Raw genomic sequence first — 20,594 nt, forward strand, 5'->3', positions numbered from 1 at the left:
ATCAGTGGTTCAGTGAATCCACAGGGAATATTTCTCAAATTTCCTGAAATTTCCCCCCGTTTTTCCCCAGTGAAACATCTGGGGGTGCTGGGAGATGTGTGACCCTCTGTGCTTCGCTCTCCTGCATCTCCCATGGGAATGTTGGAGCTTTTCCCTAAGGATATTTCAGGGGAATTTGCTGGATTTTGGCAAACTGGGGGTGTTTTCTTCCTTCAAAATTTTCTCCCTCTGCACCAAATCAAGGTGGGGTTTTTGGGAGGGGATGTGATGTTGTCAGCACATCTCCTGCTGCTTCCAAAATTATAATAATGTGAGCTTTTCTGTTTCAAAATGGCAAATAGTTTTGTTAGAACTGGGGTTTTAACTAAGTAAGCCACAAAATAAAATATATAAAAAGAAAAAGGCCAAAAAAAGGGAGATAAAGAGAAATATTTTGTTTCATCCAGGACAATCCAGCTTTGACTCTGGAGCACGGTCAGTCCCAAAAAAAATAACAAACCCTGGAAAAATGCAATTTTCACTGACCAATTCCAGCTAAATTTCAGGGTCTGGTTTGCAGGATAACCAAACCCTGCAGCTGCATGGCCCTCAAGCAAAATAAAAAAAGGATCTTTTCCAAAAGCAGCATTTTCTCCCCAAAAAAAGCACCAGCACCGTGGGAAACTTCAGATGCCTCAGTGGGACCCCACCCAGGAGCACCCCAAAATTTGGGGCTGCCCAAATTTTGGGGGTTTGGGGGATATTTTAGCCCGTGGTGCCACCTGCTGGCAAAGGCCCCATTTGTCCCCAAAACTGCCCAGCTGTCACCAAAACTGCCCAGTTGTCCCCAGAAATGTCCCCACAGCCTCTGAGGGCATTTCCAGCCCCTCAGAGCTCCCTCCTGCAGGTGGAACAGGGGGCTCAAAGGACTTTAAAGCAGTTTTTAATGTGCTTTAAAGCAGTTTGAAACACTTTTAAAGGTACTTTAAAGCGGTTTTTGAAGCAAGAGGGTTTTTAGGAGAAAGGACAACCCCTCCCATAATGTTTTCCCTCCCCAAAGAGCCCAGAGCAGCCACTGGGATTGAAAATCTGTAAATTTAATACTGATACAGGAGGGTTTTTCCTTTACACAGCAAAAATGAACCGGTGGAGGTCACTGGGATAGCAAAAAAAAAAAAAAAAAAAAAAAAAAAAAAAAAAAAAAAAAAAAAAAGCCAAGAGCCTACCAGGACTTAATAAAAATAGGGAAAATCCAAACACCAGCAAGGAATGGAGCCCTCCTGCCTCAGGGCTCCGCTGGGTTTGCTGTGACTCGATTTTTATTTTTTTTTATCCTAAAAAAATAATAAAGAAAGCTTTGCTCTGGGGGTTGCTGACCCTGATTCACTTTGAGCACCCCGAGGTTTTTGGGGTTATTTTTTTTGCTCAGGAGCACCCAGGCAGCCCAAGGTGCTTCCTGTCCCATCTCCCTGGTGCTGCCATCCCAGTAATCCTGATTTGGGTCTGGCTCAGCTCTCTGGGGAGCTGGAAGGCACTTTGGGGTCTCGGAAGGGACTGGGGTGAACCCAAAAGAGGGGTGCACACCAGGGATGCTACTACTGCTGCTGCTGCTGCTGCTGCTGCCCCTGACTGGGCTCACCCCGAGCAGAGGCACCACGATACAAACATTAAAAAAATATCAGAAATTTTAAAAAATTTGCTATTGGCACAAGTGGGGGTGAGCTCTACGTACCTCTAGCCGTGGGTGGGGCAGAGCTGCCCCAAATCTACCCTGATCTAGGCTGTCCCCAGGTGTCCCCCTGGTCCCTAAATCCCTGTGGGAGCTGGGGCTTGTCCCACTGACAGCTCCTTTCTCCCGGTGACGCTGGAGGGAATCCCAAAACCTCTCCAGGCTGGGAAGTGCACGGAGACAAATCCTCCAAGGGGAGCAACGGGACGTGGTCAGGTGGGTGGAACATTTGGGATGGATCCCTGTGGGATCAGGTGGGTTCTGGTGCCCCCACGCCCTCCCCACATCCCTCTGGGGTCAGAAGTCCGAGTCGGGCTCCAGCAGCTCCGCGTCCACCAGGTTGGTCCGGGAGTGGATGGGGGCCAGCCCTGCCCGGCAGCCCTGAGTCCTGGGTGCCCCGGGGCGGGGCAGGGGCCCGGGCTGGGGGGCCCACAGGGCGCCCCCGTGGTGGTGCCAGCCCTGGGGCTCGGCGGGGCCGCTCTCGGGGCAGAAGGGGTTGCTGATCACGTGCAGGACGTTGGCCCTGCGGCCGCACCCGTCCCACGCGGCCCCGGGGAAGGTGGCATCGGGCTGCACAGCTGGAAGGACATCGGGGGCAAAGGCCACCAGGCAGGGCTGGGGGGGCAGGCGGGGCAGGCGAGGGACGGTGCTGGCCATGGTGGAGTGCCCCGGGCAGCGCTCAGGGTCTGGGGTCACCTCCTTCTTCTTCTTCCTCCGCTTCTTCTTGCGGCCGCTGCGCTTCTGCAGCTCCGGGGACACGTCGGCCTCCACCACCCACAGGTTGGCCCTCTCCTCTGGTGGCACTGGGGGACGTGGGGTGAGGTGGCTGTGAGTGGCCACGTCCTGCCTGTCCCTCCTGCCACCTCCCACCACCCCCCGCCACCCACCTGATCCCACGGGGATCCATCCCGAATATTCCATCGACCTGAGTACACCCTCCCTGCACACCCCCAGCCCGGCTCATCCCCCAGACATTCCCCACGAGGTCCCCAAGGACTTGCCAGGTGTCGCCACGGGTGTCACGGAGATGTCCTGGGGCAGGATGGCCCCTCTCCTGGCCACCATCTTGGTGACGTGCTGGGCCCACGCCGAGGACACGTCAGCTGATGGCTCATTGATGTTGAACGCCAAGCCAGCTGTGGGGACAGGGGGACCTGGTCAAGGGGGGCTCTGGGGACCCCGGGGGGCTGTTGGGGACATCCCTGCCCTGGGCACGTACCCACGGGGCCGTCGTGGGACACGGTGTGCATGCTGAAGGACAGCTCCTGGCCCGGGTCACGCAGCAGCTCCTTGCGCTTGGAGAAGGCCTTGGCAATCATCTTGCTCTTCTTGATCCTCTTGGGCTGGTCATCGCTCTGCCCCGTCAGCCTGGGGACATGGGGGACACACAGGGGCACGGCTGTCACAGCTGGGCAACAGGGACCCTCCCCAGCTCCCCCTCCTGCACATGGGGACACCAGACCGGGGAATGGGCTTGGGGCTGGAGGTGTCCCACAAACGCCACATGGGAGAGGCCACCCCGTTCCTGAGCTGCTGTGAGCCCACAACCCGTTGAGCTGAGGGACAAACATTCTGGGAATGTCCTCCAACATCCCACTGGATGGGGCAGGAAGGGCTCCAGGGAGCTGGGGCGACGCCCTCGGGGTCCCACCTGCACCAGGTGCGCTTCCAGATGAGCAGGGTGGCCTTGGTCCAGACCCAGGTGCTCATGGAGACGCCGGTGCCGAACATGGCGAAGAGGTTGATCTTCTCCACCAGCAGGCTCGGCCGGTTCTTGATCTCGCAGTCGGGGATGGGCTTGTTGGTCTGCGTGGCGATGGTCACGTTGGCCTCACACCTGCGAGGACACACGGGGACAGTGGCCCTAAGGAGCAGGGACAGCCCAGGGCCCCCCACAGCCCTGCAGGGTGGAGATGTGGTGGCACCGCTGGTGGGACGTGGGGCTGTCCACTGCAGTGCCAGCGTGTCCCCATCAGCCTGTGCCTGTCGCACTCACAGGACGTATTCCCGGAAGCTGCGCTCCCACTCGGCCTGGTTGAAGAAGTCATAGAAGTGGCAGCCAAAGGTGATGAAGACAAAGCCAAAGGCCAAGAAGCCAAAAATGCCTGGAAGAGAAGAGGGACAAACTCCAGCCAAGCTCCAGTGGCACCGAGACAAGGACACCACACTGGGGCTGTGCCACCACCACCACCACAGCTTGTCCCCCTCTGTTGCCATCCTGGGAAGGGGCTGTGTGACTTCAGGGGACAAAATGTCCCCGTTCCCACCCCGATTCCTGGGGAACAGTGCCATTGAAGCCCTCACCCAGGCGCAGCATGGTCTCGTTGATCTTGCTGGCCGCCTTCTCGCTCAGCAGCCCGGGGTGGTTGCTCTTGATGGAGAAGAGCGTCATGACCCCTGTGGGGAGGACAAGGGGGTCAGGCTGTGGGGACACCCACGGTGACCCCGTCCCTTCCCAGAGCAGAGCCACACCTACCCCGGATGAGGAAATAGCCCCCCACGATGAGCACGAGCCCGATGGGGGCCAGCACAAAGCCGGCTCGGTAGCGGTAGTTCTTGTAGCCCACGAAGCAGATGCCACTGACAGAGTCACCGTCCACCTGGCAGGGACAGGGACAGGGACAGCAGGGTCAGCTGGCTGCGGTGTCACCCGGAGACACCATCCCCTGATGGTGGTGGCCCCGTTACCTGCGCCACGGCCAGGATGGCCACGGTGAGCACGAAGGGGATGGACCAGGTGATGAGGTGGAAGTAGGAGGTCTTGCCCAGCAGCGGCTGGTAGGTGGTACCCAGGGCCTTGAAGGACGTGTGCCAGGCGTAGGTGAGCATGACAAACCAGATGACACCCGACATCAGCGAGTAGTACACGATGACGAAGATGATGACGCAGGACAGCGTCTCGTTGGAGCTGCGGAGAGGTGAGGCGAGAGCGTCACCCACCCCCGTGGGGGGACACCTCCATGCTTCCAGGAGGCCAGCAAAGCCTGAGAGCCCTCCTTGGTGTTGGGGACAGCCCTGGGGATGGAGGTGACACCTACGTGGGCTCGCCCAGCCGCATGGTGCCGTCAGCCCGGCACACGATCTCGTCGCGGGCGCCGTCCATGAACTGTGCCAGCCAACCAATGCTGCCCACAAAGAAGCAGGCGTTGACGTAGAACAGGATGACGGCGGGGTAGCGGTTGGAGTTCCTCCAGTCAGCAACAAACGTGGCCTGGAGGGGTGGAGAAAGCGACAGCTCGGTGCCCATCCCCTTTTGGGGACAGCGCCCCAGAAGGAGCTCGTGCCTCACCAGGGTGAAGAAGGTGCAGAAGATGGTGACGGAGCTGAAGGCGGCGATGTAGACGTGCATCTCGCGGTGCTCCTTCTCGGTGAACAGCGGGTTCTGGCACTGGATGCCACAGCCCTCCACATCCTCGTACCAGCTCTTGGGGTTGTCCGTCCTCACCAGCGGTGCCTCGCACTGCCCCGAGCTGTTGAACTTGATGTTCTGCACCTCGTTCTGCCAGAGGGGAAACCAGGCTGTGAGGAGGAGGAGGAGGAGGAGGAGGAGGGGGAGAAGGAGGAGGAGGAGGAGGAGGAGGAGGATGAGGAGGAGGAGGAGGAGGAGGAGGAGGAGGAGACGCCCCCATGGCCAAGATGGACATCAGTCCCCTGTGGAAGGCAGGGGACAGCTGGGTTCCATAGAATTACCAGGGAATCATGGAATGGGTTGGGTGGGAAGGGACCTCAGAGCCCCTGCAGTGCCACCCTTGCCATGGCAGGGACACCTCCCACTGTCCCAGGCTGCTCCAGCCCCAGTGTCCAGCCTGGCCTTGGGCACTGCCAGGGATGCAGGGGCAGCCCCAGCTGCTCTGGCAATCCCAGCCCAGCCAGGAATTCCTCATTGCCAAGATCCCATCCCTGGCTGCCCTCTGGCACTGGGAGCCATTCCTTGGGTGCTGTCCCTGCAGGCCTTGGCCCCAGTCCCTCTGCAGCTCTCCTGGAGCCCCTTCAGGCCTGCAATGTGCTGGAAGCTCTCCCTGGAGCCTTCCCTTCTCCAGGCTGACCAACACCAGCCCTTCTCTCCTCCAGAGAGTGGCTTTCCCCCACTCCCCCGTGCCCGTGCCGTACCGGGCAGCCCTCGGGGAAGCGATCCGTGGTGCACTTGAGGAAGTCGGGCCAGCCGCGCTCGCGCTCCACAATGGTGCAGGGTGCCCGCGTGGCCTGGCACAGGGTCTGGCTGGGCAGCTCCACCTGCCCATCCTCACACTTGGGCATGTAGACAGCGCAGAGCAGGGGCTGGATGACGTCCCAGCAGCGCGGGGCATTGCGCAGGCCTGCGGGGAAGGGACAGCACCGTCACCACCCCCGGCACGGCCACCTCCTGCCGTCCCCACAGCACCCACACAGCACAGGGACCCCTCTGTGGGACCCTCCTGCCGTCCCCACAGAACCCACACAGCGCTGGGACCCCTCTGTGGGACCCTCCTGCCGTCCCCACAGCACCCACACAGCGCTGGGACCCCTCTGTGGGGATCTCCTGCTGTCCCCACAGTGCTGGGACCCCTCTGTGGGACCCTCCTGCTGTCCCCACAGCACCCACACAGCGCTGGGGACCCCTCTGTGGGACCCTCCTGCTGCCCCCACAGCACCCACACAGCACTGGGACCCCTCTGTGGGACCCTCCTGCTGTCCCCACAGCACCCACACAGCACAGGGACCCCTCTGTGGGACCCTCCTGCTGTCCCCACAGCACCCACACAGCACAGGGACCCCTCTGTGGGACCCTCCTGCTGTCCCCACAGCACCCACACAGCGCTGGGACCCCTCTGTGGGACCCTCCTGCTGTCCCCACAGCACCCACACAGCGCTGGGACCCCTCTGTGGGACCCTCCTGCTGTCCCCACAGTACTGGGACCCCTCTGTGGGACCCTCCTGCTGTCCCCACAGCACCCACACAGCACTGGGGACCCCTCCTGTAGGGCCACTGTGCCCATCACCAGGGCTGCCCCTCCATACTGTGCCCACCCTCAGCCCCTGATAAACCATTCTCTACACTGCACCCATCCCCAGCCTCCTGCTGTACCCATCTCTGAGGCCATTCTATCCTGTTCCCCCTCTACACCACACCCTCCCTGTACCCCAATCTCCTGCTCCTCTCCACATTACACAATCTCCACTCCTGTGCTGTACAGTTTGCTGTACTGTGCCCATCCCCTGACACCCACTGTACTGCTCCCCTCCATGCTGCTCCTATCTCCAGTCCCTTTTTTATCAGTTTGCTACACTGTACCCATCTCCAGTCCCATTTTAATCAGGTTTCTATACTGTACCCATCCCCAGCCCCCTGCTAGGCACTTTTCTGCAGTGCACCCATCCCCAGCCCCCCTCTATGCAGTTTTCTATACTGTACTCTTTCTCAGGCCAGTGCTATATAAGTTTTCTATGCTTTACCTATCCTCACTCACCCTCTATAAAGTTTTCTATACTGTCCCCATCCCCAGCCTCCCTCTATACAGTTTTCTACACTCTACCCATCTCCAGCCCCCTGCTAGGCACTTTTCTATACTTTACCCATTCCCAGCCCCTCTCTATGAAGTGTTCTATACTGTACCCATCCCCAGCACTTTGCTATAGAGTTTTCTATACTGTACCCATCCCCAGCCCTTTGCTATACAGTTTTTTGTACTTTACCCATCCTCAGCCCCCCTCTATAAAGTTTTCTATACTCTACCCATCTCCAGACCTCTGCTAGGCACTTTTGTATACTGTCCCCATCCCCAAATCCCCTCTACAAAGTTTTCTATACTTTATCCATCCCCAGCCCCCCCTATGAAGTTTTCTCTACTGTACCCCTCCCCAGCCCTTTGCTATACAGTTTTCTATACTGTACCCATCCCCAAACCCCCTCTACAAAGTTTTCTATACTTTATCCATCCCCAGCCCCCCTCTATAAAGTTTTTTATACTGTACCCATCCCCAGCCCTGTGCTATAGAGTTTTCTATACTGTACCCATCCTCATCCCCTCCTCGACACAGTTTTCTAGACTGTACTCACTCCCAGGCCCCCTGGATGCAGTTTTCTATACTTTACCCATCCCCAGCCTCCTGCTAGGCACTTTTCTATACTCTACCCATCCGCAGCCCCCCTCTACGAAGTTTTCTATACTTTACCCATCCCCAGCCCCCCTTCTATGAAGTTTTCTACACTGTACCCATCCCCAGCCCCCCCACACTACACCCAAACCCCCGTCCAAGCTCTCCCCGCCTTCCCCGCTCCCCATCCCCCTCCAGCCCCATCCCGGGCCTCTCCCGCACTCTCCCCGCTCCCGGTGCCGTCCCGTCCGTACCGGACCAGAGCAGCAGCTTCCCGTGCGCCTCCTCCTGCGAGGCGGAGTCGGTGGCCAGCAGCGTGGAGGTGGCTGCGTAGGGCAGCGCGGAGCCCAGGCAGGCGCCGAAGCGGAGCCGCTCGCAGGGCGCGGGGCGGCGGCAGCGCGGGGGCCCGGCCGAGGCGTTGGGGGCGGCGGGGCAGCGCCCGCCCAGGGCCAGCGCCAGGGCCAGCGCCAGCGCCCAGCGCCGCCCGCCGCGGCCCGGCCACATCGCGGCGGTGCTCGGCGGGCTTAGGGCGGCTCGCAGCGGGGCGAGGGGCCCGCCATGGCCCCGCCGCCTTTGTTGGGCTCGCCGGGAGCGAGCGGAGCGGCCCCGCTGCTGCTGCTCCTCCTCCTCCGCCGCCGCCGCCGCCGCCCGCGGCCCGGCCCGGCCCGCGCCCCCCGCCGGGGCGGGCTGAGGGAGGGACCGCGGGGGAAGCGCTGCGGAGGGTAAGAGACGCGATTTGTGAGGGGAAAAGTCGCTGAAAAGTGAGGGAAAAGTCTTTTTTCTGGGGAGGAAAGAGTCCCCTTCTGTGAAGGAAAAAGTTCCTCTCGTGAGGGAAGAGTCACTTTTGGTCAGGGAAAGTTTCCTTTTTCTGAGGAAAAGTTCCCTTTTTCTGAGGGAAAGCTCCTTTTTGTGAGGAAAAGTTCCTTTTCATGAGGAAAAGTTCCTTTTTATGAGGAAAAAGTCGCTAAAAAGTGAGGGACAATGATTTTTTTTTGGGGAGGAAAGAGTTTCTTGTGAGGGAAAAAGTTCCTCTCTTGACGCAAGTCACTTTTGGTCAGGAAAAGTTCCTTTTCATGAGGAAAAAGTCGCTAAAAAGTGAGGGGAAATGCTTTTTTTGGGAGGAAAGAGTCTCCTTCTGTGAGGACAAAGTTCCTCTCGTGACGAAAGAGTCACTTTTGGTCAGGGAAAGTTCCTTTTTATGAGGAAAAGTTCCTTTCTATAAGGAAAAAGTCACTTTCTGTGAGGGAAAAAGTTGCTAAAAAGTGAGGGGCAAGTCTTATTTTGGGAGGAAAAAGTCCTCCTCACATAAGGTCTTTGTGAGGAAAAAGTGGTTTTTTGTGAGAAAAAGTCACATTTTGTAGGGAAAATATTCCTTTTTCTGAGGGGAAAAGTTCCCTTTTGTGCAGAAAAACTCCAGCATGAGGAAAAAATCTCTTGTTGTGAGGAAAAAGTCACTATTTGTGAGGGGAAAGTTCATTTTTATCACGAAAAGGTCCAATTTTCGAAGGAAACAGTCACTTTAGTGACAAAACCATCACTTTATATGAGGAAAATATAAATTTTGTGTGGGAAAAGTTCCTTCTTGTGAGGAAAAGATCCCTTTTTCCCTGTGAAATAAAATGTCTCTCTGATGAAAAGGCCTTTGTGAGTAAAAAGTTACTTTTTGGAGGTGAAAAGTTGCCTTTGCGGGGAAAGAAGCCGCTTTTGGGAGAAGAAAAGCTACTTTTTAAAGAGAAAAGTTACTTTTTGGGGAGCAAAAGTTACTTTTCTGGGAAAAAATACACTTTTTCTGGGGGAAAAAAGTTACTTTTTTGGGGGGAGTACTCTTTTTGGGGAAAAATCAGTTTTGGGGGAGAAAGCTTGATTTTTGTGGAGGAAACTCCCTTTTTTAGGGGTAAGTTACTTTTTTGGGGGGGAAATCAGTTTGGGGCGACAAAAGACACTTTTGGGTAAAGAAAAGTTGGTTTTTGGGGACAAGTCCCTTTTGGGAGAAGAAAAGTTGCTTTTCGGGGAGAAAAGACGGGGTTTTTGAGGGGAAAAAGCCTTTTTTTTTGAGAGCAGCTACATCTTAGAGTAAACTTGCTTTTTCGGGGTGAGAAGTAGCTCTTGGGAGGGGAAGTTTTGGGAAGAAAAGTGAGTTTCGGAGGGAGAAAAATCACTTTTTTATTTTGCGGGGAGGTGCCATTGCTCGGAGAAGCAATCACTTTTGGGGGAAGAAATCCCATTTCGGTGGGGGGGATGAGGCGGGTTTTGAGGGGAAAAAAAGCCAAAAAAAGGGTTTTTTATGGGAGAGAAGCGTCCCGGCCGCACACAAAGAGCCGGGCGCTGGGCCGCATCCCGGCTCCCTCCGCGGGAGGGACCACCCAGCCCGAGCCGAAGGGAACATTAAAAGAAAAAAACTCTAAAAACCCAACCCCTAAAACTCCACCCACGGGTTTGCGACAGCTCCGAGGGGCCGGGCCAGGCCGCTCGGCCGCTTTTCCCCGCTCGTTTTGGGGTCTCACAACAGCACAGGGCCGCGGCGCGGCCTGGCGTGGCCTCGCGTGTCCCCAGAGCCACCGCGGTGTCCCCGGCCCCTGCAGCCCGGCACAGCCCGGAGCGTCTGGCCTCGTGTGTTTATTGTCCGGGAAAGGCAAGGAATGGGCACAGCCCGGCACCCCCTCGGCCGGCCGTGCTGTGCCCTCGGCTGTCCCCGCGGCCAGCGACACCGAGACGGACACCCGGACACGGGGTCCGGGGGACATCCCCGGCCCCGCAGCCCGGCCTGGGCGAAGGCAGCTCGGTGCACGGACGGACAGACAGACAGACAAACGTCCTTCTCCAGCGCACGCGGGGAGGGGAAGCACATTCCCAGTGCGAAGCTTTGTGCGCCAGCAGGATGGACGGACAGACGGACAGACAGACAGCGATTCCCCGGCGCTGCTTCAGCTCAGCACCTCCAGGCCGAGCCCTGCACCGGCTGCCGAAGGCACGGAGTCTCCTGTGCGGCCACCGCGGATCCGCATTCCCTCTCGTCCAGCGGAGCCCCTCGGGCTGTTCCCGCGGATCCGGGGCTCGGAATGGCCCCGGGAGCGCCGCCGTGCTGCCCGGGGGGTGCGGGCTCAGGACCAGGGGTCTGCCCGGTGCTGCTGGTTGTAGAGCTGCAGCTTGATCTGGTCGCGGATCTGGTTGATGAGGAGCCGCGCCAGGATGATGCCCACCACCTGGAGGGGAGAGGGAAGGGGAGGGAAATGAGAGAGGAAGGGAGTGGGAAAGGGAGAGGGATGGGGAGAGGAAAGGGGGATAGATCAGGAGAGGGAGGGCAGAGGAGGAAGGGGAGAGGAGGAAGGGGGAGATGGAGGAGAGGGAGAGGAAAGGGCAAGTGAGATAAAGGGAAGGCAAAGAGGAAGGAGAAGGGAGGAGGAAGAGGAAGGGGAGAGGAAGAGGGGGGAGAAGGGAAGAGAAAGAGGAAGGGGAACAGGGAAAGAAATGAGATGGGAAGGGGAAAGGGAAGAGGGAAGTGGGAGAGGAAGAGGAAGGAGAGAAAAGCAAGAGAAAGGGCAAGAGGGATGGGGGAGAAGGAGGTACTGAGCAACACCAGGCAATGTCACCCCATGCCCCCCATGCCGGACATTTGCATCACTCCCCCACCCCAAATCCCATCCCAGCTCCCCCATCTCACAACCAGCCACTATTAAGGCAACTCCCCCAAAAAACCCCCCAAAGCAGAGCTCTGGGGCAGCCCCTGGTCCCCCAGCCCCGTACCTGGGGCAGGGCCAGCCCCAGGGCGATGCCCCCCAGCAGGAAGAGGTTGCTGTGGGTCCAGTTGACCAGCTTGTCGATGCAGCCGTTGGTGTGGATGAAGGCACTGGCCTCCAGGTAGCCCCTGGCCTGCATCCCGTGGCCACACATGGTGTTGATGACAGCCTGGGAGAGGGGACAGAACACAGAGGGGCTGGGGACAGAACACACTGGGCTCCCTGCTCTTGGGGGGCAGCTGGAGAGACCAGACCCCTGCCTTGGTGGGGTGTCCCTTCCTCAGTGTCTCCACGCTGTCCCTCCAGAGCCACCTGGCCCCAAAGAGCCAATCCCAGCTCTGGAGAGGGAGAATTCTCCCCCACCTCACCACAGCATTTCCACACAGGAGTCCCCAAACCCAATGGCTGGGATGGGGGAACCCAAACCCAGAGGGTGGGATGGGGGAACCCAAACCCAGAGGGTGGGATGGGGGAACCCAAACCCAATGGTTGGGATGGGGGAACCCAAACCCAGAGGGTGGGATGGGGGAACCCAAGCCCAGAGGGTGGGATGGGGGAACCCAAACCCAATGGTTGGGATGGGGGAACCCAGACCCAGAGGGTGGGATGGGGAACTCAAACCCAATGGTTGGGATGGGGGAACCCAAACCCAGAGGGCAGGATGGGGTCCATAAGTGTTCCCTTCCCTTGGGCAGGGCTCCAGGCCCAGCCCAGCCCGCGGGGCAGGGAGGACAGGCACGGGGCAGGGTCCCCTCCCTGGGGCAGGGAGGACAGGCACGGGGCAGGGTCCCCTCCCTGGGGCAGGGAGGACAGGCACGGGGCAGGGTCCCCTGAGGCCACCCCAGCACAGACCTGGTCAGCGTCGTGCAGGCAGCAGGAGAAGGGCACGGAGCAGCGCTCGCGGCTGGGGTTGGTGGCCGTGCAGTTGAAGTACATGTTCTGGGACCAGTCCTTGTAGGAGACACCCCCGCAGCAGCTGAACTGCGGGCAGGACACGGGGCTCAGTGGGGAGGGGACCCCAGCCCACGGCAGGGGGACAGGACACTCAGGGCTCTTTGTGCCCCCAGCCCTACCTAGCCTCCCCCTGCCAGGCAGGACATCACTGTGAACGTCTTGGAAGAGCCATCCAACATCCCCAGCCTGTGCTACCCCACAGATGTAAGCCTGACATGGAAATGGGGACATGTCCCCATCCACTGGAGGGACACCCCGCCCTTGCAGGCCCCCCTGTCACCTCCTTCTGCCCGAAATCGATGAGGTTCTGCAGGTCCAGGTCATCTCGGTAATGCACGATGGCCCCGTTGATGATCTCGCTGACCTTCCCACGGGCCTGGGGGACAAATGGGGGGACAGCAGTGAGGCTGCCACCCAACAGGACAGGACTGGGGTCACCCAGCACCCCCGCTGCCCTCCCTTATCAGTACCTCATCAGAGAACACAAAGCCCAGCACGCCGGCCGCCAGCTGCAGGAGGAAGATGATGGTCAGGCAGACGGAGAACTGAGGGAAGAGGAAGGTGAAGGTGAGGGGAAGAGGAAGGTGATGGTGAGGGGGGCACCGAGATGCCACCATGGTCCCCAGCAGGGTCCCCACCCCTGGCAGGACTCACCACCTGCAGCAGGCAGATGTTCTCCCGCAGGGAGCCCACGCAGCCACAGAAGGTGATGAGGAAGGTGAGGACGCCCACCACGATGAGGAGGATGGCAGGGTCCACTGCCAGGCACGCCATGGCTGCCTCTGTCACCATGGACGAGTTGTCACCACACTGCCAGCACCCCCAGGACCCCACGTGCCACCCCAACCGTGCTGGTGGCTTGGAACCAGCAGGGCTGGGGAGCCCCCGAGCTCACCTGCGTGCTTCAGCAGCCGGGCGTACAGCCCCACGGCCACCATCACCATGGAGATCATCTGCAGAGGGACACAGGTGACCCCCGTGCCACACCCACGGCCCCACCTGCAGCTCCCCAAAGCCAGGCATGCACCCGAGCTGCAGCTGCTGCCTCAGCTTCCCCTTGTCGCATGGTGTGCACTGTGTCCCCTCCTACTGGGAGGTGACATCTGTCCCCACCTCCCTGGAGGTGACTTGCCAGCCAGCGCTGTTCCTCTACGGGTGGCTGGACACAGCGATGTGGTTTATGGGAAGTACGGAACTTCCTCAAAAATAGAATTGCAAACACGGAAATAACCCACAAAAAGTCCCTGCAAAAAAACCCTCCCAAAAGCATTAAAAACCCCCAAACATAAAAAAAACCCCACCAAACCGCCCAAGAAGTACAAAAGTCTCTAAAACGTTTTTAAAAAATCCTGGAAGCATTAAAAATTATTCAAAACATAAAACTTCCCAAAAACATAAAAATTCCTCAAAATATTAAAAAAAAAACATCAAAAAGGCCCCCAAACGTGGAAAACTGTGGCTTCCCTGCAGGAGATGTCCCTGGGGAGGGCTGGGGACAAGAGGGGCCTCTGTCCCCCTCTCTGGGGGTTGTCATCTGTGAGGGGCCAGGAAGGGTCCCAGTGAAGTGGTGGGGACCCAAAGGACCCCAAAAACCCTCGGGGAATGGGGCAACCCCTTCTGTAGGTTCTGGAATGGGGGATTCCAATGGGGTCCAGGGATGGGAACACTCCTAGGGGCCAGGAGTCCATCAGGAATGGGGGAACACTGGGGTTGGGGGGCTCCAGGGATCCCGAGGAGAGCGGATTGCAGTGGGGACCAGGGGTGGGGACAGCTCCAAAGCCAGGGGGTTCCCGGTGGGATCCTGAGGATAGAGGTGGGCTGGGGGAATGCAGGATCCCAAATAGGTCCTGGGCTGGAGAGAGGGCCAGGGGTCCCTGGGGATGCGGGATCCCAAAAGGGTTCAGGGATGGAGACATTCCCGAGGGCTGGGGGGTCCTGGAGATGGGGATCCCAAAAGGGTTCAGGGATGGAGACATTCCCAAGGGCTGGGGGTGCCGATGGGATCTCAGGGATGGGGGATCCCAAAAGGGTTCAGGGATGGAGACATTCCCGAGGGCTGGGCGTCCCGGAGATGGGGATCCCAAAAGGGTTCAGGGATGGAGACATTCCCAGGGGCTGGGGGTCCCGGAGATGGGGGGGTCCCAAAAGGGTTCAGGGATGGAGGCATTTCCAAGGACTGGGGGGTCCCGGTGGGATCCCAGGGATGGGGAGTCCCGGGGATGGCGGTGTCCCAGGGATGGGGCCAGCCCCCGGGTCCGGACGTCCTTCGGGAGCGCGGTGTCCCGGTGTCCCCGCACTCACCCAGAAGAGCAGGTTGAAGAAGAAGAGCATGTACTTGGCCAGCGGGCTCACGAATGAAAAATCGTCCCCGAGGGGCCCGGCGGGGACCGCCGCCCGCTTCGCCATGGCCGAGCGGGGCCGAGCGGATCCGAGCGGGGCCGAACCGCACCGGTCCCCGCTTCGCCCCGCGGCGAGCGCCACCGAGCCCCGCCCCCGGGTCCCGTTCCCCTTCCCGCCCACTCATTGGCTGGATCTTCCTCACTCTGCCTTTCCATTGGACAACTGCCCCGTCACTCAGCCCCGCGGGTCCCGCCCCCGTGCGTTGCCGCACCTGTCCGTGGTGGGCGTGTCCATGGGCGGGGCCAGCCCTGCCCCTCCGCCAACAGCGCCGCCCAGCGGCCGTGAGAGAACGAGCGCGCTTGGGGACATCGGGACCCCACAGCCACCCCTAAATGGGGACACCGTGTGACCCCCACAACCTGTCCCTAAATGGGGACATCCCTGGACCCCACAGCCTGTCCCTAAATGGGGATATCCCGTGACCCCACAGCCTGTCCCTAAATGGGGACATCCCGGGACCCCACAGCCTGTCCCTAAATGGGGACACCTCCATGACCCCACAGCCTGTCCCTAAATGGAGACCCCCCGTGACCCCACAGCCCGTCCCTAAATGGGGACACCATGTGACCCCAGACCCCAGCCCAAAAAGGGTCCCCCCATACCCCACATCCCCCCTCCCAAGCCCCCTGACCCCTGGTGGGTGGGAAGGAAGGGTCACCCCCACTCTGGAGCAATGCTCTTTATTTGGGGTCTCCGGGTTTGTCCCCCCCCAGCCATGGGACCCCGGGTTTGGGTGTCCCCTGGAGGGCAGGGGGACCCTGCGCTGTCTCCTGCCCATCCCTGGGGGTCCGAGCAGAGCCCCCCACCCCAAACCATCGTGCACCCCCCCAAACCCATCCTGCACCCCCACCCCAGAGCATCGCCCCAGCCCTGTGCCCCCCACTGGGGCAGTCGGGGCTGTGTCCTGTGCCAGTGTCACATGAGGACCGGTCCCGTTGGGGGTGGCCTCAGGCATTGGCACTCTTGAGGTCACTCAAGGCCACCTCTCCTTCTTCCCCTGCAGCCACGGCTGCGGGGTCCTGGGCTGGACCCCGCGCTGAGGGGACAGAGAGTGGGGACATGGGACAAGCCTGGCCCCACACAGCACTGTCCCCATCCCCATCCCTGTCGCCATCCTTGTCCCGTCACCATCTGCACCCTCGTCCTCATCCCTGCCCTGTCTCCATCCCTGTCCTCATCCCCACCCCATTCCCTCCTCATCCTCATCCCCATCCCCATCCCATGGATCCTATCCCATGGATCCCATCCCATTGATCCTGTCCTAAGGAACTCATCTCATTCCATCCCATGGATCCCATCCCATCCCATCCCATGGATCCCATCTCATTCCATCCCATGGATCCCATCCCATCCTATCCCATGGATCCTGTCTCATTCCATCCCATGGATCCCATCCCATCCCACCCCATCCCATCCCATCCCACCCCATCCCATGGATCCCATCCCATGGATCCCATCTCATTCCATCCCATGGATCCCATCCCATCCCATCCCATCCCATGGATCCCATCCCATCCTATCCCATGGATCCCGTCTCATTCCATCCCATCCTATTCCATCCCACCCCATCCCATGGATCCCATCCCATCCCATGGATCCCGTCTCATTCCATCCCATGGATCCCATCCCGCCCTATCCCCACAAGGGAGCTGCAAATCCCCTCCCCACACAGAATCCCATCCCCAGTGGACCAAAGGGTCTCCAACTGCCCCCATCCTACAACATCCCCTGTTTGTGCCCCCAGCATCCCCCAACACCCCCCTGTGCCCCCCAGCACCCCCCTCTATATCCCCCAGCACCCCCCAACACCTCCCTGTGCCCCCACACTCCCCTTTGTGCCCCCCAGCACCCCCATTGTGCCCCCCACCCACCTGGGCGCCCCCAGCAGTGGCCTTGGCAGTGGGCACACACCAGCACCCCGATGGCCACCGCGGTGAAGGCGGCCGTGAGGACACAAATCACCATGAGCATGTCCGGCTCCGTGGCCTTGGGGACCTCTGCGGGGTGACAGCGGCATGTGGGGACACCAGCCGGGCCACCCCCCACTCCCTGTGCTGTGCCAGGCTGGGGGAACCCCAAACTGTCCCCGGGGAGCAGAGTCAGGGACAGACAGACACATCAGGGACAGACACGCCAGGGACAAGGGACACGTCAGGGCATGCTGGGACCCCAAATATGGCAGGGGGACAGAGCAGGGACACCTGGCACTGCCAAGATGGGACAAGGGACAGACACCTTGTGGGGACCCCAAACAGGACAGGAGAACAGGGTAGGGACACCTGGCACTGCTCAGGGGGACAAGGGACAGACACCTTGTGGGGACCCCAAACAGGACAGGGGGACAGGGGAACATGGCAGGGACATCTGGCACTGCCAAGATGGGACAAGGGACAGACACCTTGTGGGGACCCCAAACAGGACAGGAGAACAGGGCAGGGACACCTGGCACTGCTCAGGGGGACAAGGGACAGACACCTTGTGGGGACCCCAAACAGGGGAACAAAGGAGGGACACCTGGCATCACCCAGATGGGGACAGAGCTGGAGGAGGTGACAGATGGGTCAGGGAATTGGGGACACCCCCAAATTCTGGCACCACCCAGGGCTGGACACACCAGGGAGCAGAGGGACCCCAAAAGGGACAGTGCCACCCCTGCCCCGCTCACCTGCCACCGCAGGCTGCAGCACCAGGGAGCAGAGGAGCTGCGGGGCGGCAGCACGGGTGGCGTAGCAGGAATAATTCCCGAAATCAGGATCACTGAGGTTCCTCAGCAGCAGGGACACGCCGCTGTCCCCTGTCCCCGCGGCGCAGAAGGCCACCCTGCCCCTGAAGCGGCTGTCGGGCTGCACGGGCGGCTGCCAGCCCGGCTCGGGGGGCGGTGGCTGCCAGCCCAGGCGGTGGCTGAGGACAGGGACAGCGTGGTGGTCGCCGGCCTGGTGGGTGCAGCTGAGGGTGACCCCGCGCAGGTCACCCCAGGGCTGCGAGCCGCAGGGCAGGCAGGCGTCCTCGCCGATGGCCGCTGTCACCGTGACGGTGACAGGAGGCTGGTCTGGGAGGGGACACAGCGGGGTCAGCGCGCTGGGATGGGGTACCAGGGTGTACGAGGAATGGGGTACAGGGGCCACCCGCGGGACAAGGGGACAGGGGACATCCGTGGGGACACAGACGGTGGAGCCAGGACTGGGGGCTCGGTGGGGCCAGGACCGGGTGTTCGGTGGTGCCAGAATCAAGGGCTCGGTGGTGCCAGGACCGGGGGCTCGGTGATGCCAGGACCAGGGGCTTGGTGGAGCCAGATCCTGGTGCCAGCACAGAGGGCTCGGTGGTGCCAGGACTGGGGACTCCGTGGTGCCAGGTCTTGGTGCCAGCACCGAGGGCTCAGAGAAGCCAGGACCAGGGGCTTGGAGGTGCCAGAACCGAGGGCTCGGTGGTGCCAGGACCGGGTGTTCGGTGGTGCCAGGTCCTGGTCCCAGCACCGAAGGCTCGGAGGAGCCAGGACCGGGTGTTCGGTGGTGCCAGGGCCTGGTGCCAGCACCGAGGGCTCGGAGGAGCCAAGCAGCCGCCCCGTGAGTCACCGCCCTGCCGGGAACGGCTCCCCCGCCCTCCCCTCGGGGTCCCCAGAGCGGTCTCCGCGCAGGGGAGGAAAGGAGGGTTGGGGAGGGGGTCCCGGGGAGCGGGGGCTCTGCCCGGACCCCCCACCCCCCTGCCCGTGGGTACCTGCCCGGGCGAGGAGGGGGCACAGAGCCAAGAGCGCCACGACGGGGAGCAGCGCCATCCTGCCGGCATCCGGAGCGGGCAGCGCCTGGGGGCACAGCAGCCTCAACAGCGGGCACCCCAAAACCCTGGGGGCACCCCAAACACAGCCCCCCATGGCGAGGGAGGGACCCCCGGGGTATCCAACCCCCCACACCCGCCGTGAGCAGGGGCGGGTGTGGGGCTGGGGGCTGGGCAGGTATAGGGCATGGGGCGGGGCTTTTTGGGGCTGGGGTCTGGGCAGGGGGCGGGGAGATAATGAGGCTGGGGGATGGGCAGTTACAGAGCATGGGCGAGGGGATTGTGGGGCTGGGGGCGGGGGTTTCATGGGGCTGGGGGCTGGGGCAGCTGTAGGGCGGGGGGCGAGGGCATTATGGGGCTGGGGGCTGGGCAGGTATAGAGCATGGGCGAGGGGTCTATGGGGCTGGGGTCTGGGCAGTTATAGGGCATGGGTGGGGGTTTATGGGGCTGGGGTCTGGGCAGTTATAGGGCATGGGCGAGGGGATTATGGGGCTGGGGGCTGGGCAGTTGTAGGGCATGGGTGGGGGTTTATGGGGCTGGGGTCTGGGCAGTTATAGGGCATGGGCGAGGGGACTATGGGGCTGGGGGCTGGGCAGTTATAGGGCATGGGTGGGGGTTTATGGGGCTGGGGTCTGGGCAGTTATAGGGCATGGGCGAGGGGATTATGGGGCTGGGGGCTGGGCAGTTATAGGGCATGGGCGAGGGGACTATGGGGCTGGGGTCTGGGCAGTTATAGGGCAGGGGGCTGGGGTCTATGGGGCTGGGGGCTGGGCAGTTATAGGGCAGGGGGCGGGGGTTTTTGGGGCTGGGGTCTGGGCAGTTATAGGGCAGGGGGTAGGGGACTATGGGGCTGGGGGCTGGGCAGGGGGCGGGGGGGGCGTAGGGCAGCGCGGTGGGCAGCAGCCCCCGGTCCCCGGGATGGTCGGAGCCCCGGCCCCGCCCGGGGAGAGGGGACACCCCCGGCCCCGGCCCCGGCCCCGGTCCCTCACCGTGGCTCCGCTGCCTCCCGCCCGAGCCGCGCTCAGCCCCGGCCCCGCCCCGGCGCCGCCGCCCGGCCCCGCCCCGGCCCCTCCCCGCCAGATGTGCCTCGGTCATCCAGATGTGCCCCTCTCATCCAGATGTGCCCCTGCCAGCTGTGCCACTGCCAAGCCCAGATGTGTCCTGCCCGGCTGTGCCCCATCCAGATGTTCCCCCTGCCCACCCAGCTGTGCCCGTCCCCGCCCAGAAGAGAAACAAAGCAAAAGATCCGATCCCATTTTTAATAATATATTCCATGCAAGATATCCATACAATTTACTAAGTTTTTAAAGTTCATATTAAGTTTTTTTATATTTAGGTTTTTTCAAGTTTCTATTTTCATGGATTAAAAGTGTGTGTAGGATTTTATCATACACGCAAATAAATTTATATTGTATAAAGGATGCAGGGAAATTACACATTTTATATTATAGGCTATTGATGTCATGCAGAAAATAGATTTTAACATGATATGGTATAATAATAAAGAATTAAATAATATAAATAGGAATATAATACAAAATAATATGAATAGGAATATATAATATAATATAATATAATATAATATAATATAATATAATATAATATAATATAATATAATATAATATAATATAATATATTATGTTATATATATATTTATATTATATTATATTAATAATATGGTGTTAAAATAGAAAAAAACACTATTAAGTTTCTTTCCACATACTACAAGGATTGGTGCCTTTGTTTCCATAAATATACCCTATTAACGTAATAATATATTAATAGAGTAATATAGTAATGTATTAATATATAATTAATGTATTTCTGTTTAATAACATATTAATGTATTGATATGTAATAATGTATATATAATTAATGTAACAATATATAAAATATGTTTACATTATATAATTAACAAATAATTTTAAAATGTATATATTAATATCACC

At 59.6% G+C, this 20,594-nt stretch overlaps 3 protein-coding genes across 3 annotated transcripts; all 3 read right to left on the reverse strand.

The window, feature by feature from the left end:
• Positions 1–1,134: 1,134 nt before the first annotated feature.
• SMO (smoothened, frizzled class receptor) lies at positions 1,135–9,819 on the reverse strand. The gene is made up of 12 exons (XM_054631951.2): positions 8,038–9,819; positions 5,819–6,024; positions 4,998–5,207; positions 4,747–4,919; positions 4,397–4,616; positions 4,185–4,308; positions 4,013–4,105; positions 3,705–3,813; positions 3,360–3,545; positions 2,928–3,076; positions 2,710–2,844; positions 1,135–2,511 (listed from the first exon to the last, which is right to left on the reverse strand). Exons 1-12 carry the CDS (start codon positions 8,285–8,287, stop codon positions 2,006–2,008), a joined length of 2,361 nt encoding a protein of 786 aa, XP_054487926.2. The 5' UTR covers positions 8,288–9,819; the 3' UTR covers positions 1,135–2,005.
• Positions 9,820–9,928: 109 nt separating this feature from the next.
• TSPAN33 (tetraspanin 33) lies at positions 9,929–14,964 on the reverse strand. Its single transcript, XM_054631942.2, has 8 exons — positions 14,776–14,964; positions 13,370–13,427; positions 13,129–13,256; positions 12,945–13,019; positions 12,755–12,850; positions 12,373–12,501; positions 11,528–11,689; positions 9,929–10,986 (listed from the first exon to the last, which is right to left on the reverse strand). Exons 1-8 carry the CDS (start codon positions 14,878–14,880, stop codon positions 10,885–10,887), a joined length of 855 nt encoding a protein of 284 aa, XP_054487917.2. The 5' UTR covers positions 14,881–14,964; the 3' UTR covers positions 9,929–10,884.
• Positions 14,965–15,762: 798 nt separating this feature from the next.
• Positions 15,763–19,685, reverse strand: LOC143694062 (uncharacterized). The gene is made up of 5 exons (XM_077178015.1): positions 19,635–19,685; positions 18,589–18,673; positions 17,540–17,923; positions 16,746–16,871; positions 15,763–15,910 (listed from the first exon to the last, which is right to left on the reverse strand). The coding sequence occupies exons 2-5, from the start codon at positions 18,644–18,646 to the stop codon at positions 15,822–15,824; spliced, it is 657 nt and encodes a 218-aa protein (XP_077034130.1). The 5' UTR covers positions 18,647–18,673; positions 19,635–19,685; the 3' UTR covers positions 15,763–15,821.
• Positions 19,686–20,594: the final 909 nt, after the last annotated feature.

The sequence above is a fragment of the Agelaius phoeniceus genome, chromosome 5 (genome assembly GCF_051311805.1).
Source record: "Agelaius phoeniceus isolate bAgePho1 chromosome 5, bAgePho1.hap1, whole genome shotgun sequence".
Taxonomy (NCBI): Eukaryota; Metazoa; Chordata; class Aves; order Passeriformes; family Icteridae; genus Agelaius; species Agelaius phoeniceus.

Coding starts and splice junctions, on each gene's coding strand:
- SMO (XM_054631951.2), bottom strand. CDS start 8,287: ATGTGGCCGGGCCGCGGCGGGCGGCGCTGGGCGCTGGCGCTGGCCCTG. Junction 2,845..2,927: donor GTCCCACGACGGCCCCGTGG/GTACGTGCCCAG, acceptor CTGTCCCCACAG/CTGGCTTGGCGTTCAACATC. Junction 2,512..2,709: donor GACACCCGTGGCGACACCTG/GCAAGTCCTTGG, acceptor CACGTCCCCCAG/TGCCACCAGAGGAGAGGGCC.
- TSPAN33 (XM_054631942.2), bottom strand. CDS start 14,880: ATGGCGAAGCGGGCGGCGGTCCCCGCCGGGCCCCTCGGGGACGATTTT. Junction 13,428..14,775: donor TCTTCAACCTGCTCTTCTGG/GTGAGTGCGGGG, acceptor GTCCCTCTGCAG/ATGATCTCCATGGTGATGGT. Junction 11,690..12,372: donor GCCTGCACGACGCTGACCAG/GTCTGTGCTGGG, acceptor CCCCTCTCCCAG/GCTGTCATCAACACCATGTG.
- LOC143694062 (XM_077178015.1), bottom strand. CDS start 18,646: ATGGCGCTGCTCCCCGTCGTGGCGCTCTTGGCTCTGTGCCCCCTCCTC. Junction 16,872..17,539: donor GCTGCAGCCTGCGGTGGCAG/GTGAGCGGGGCA, acceptor GTCACCCCGCAG/AGGTCCCCAAGGCCACGGAG. Junction 15,911..16,745: donor CCACTGCTGGGGGCGCCCAG/GTGGGTGGGGGG, acceptor CTGTCCCCTCAG/CGCGGGGTCCAGCCCAGGAC.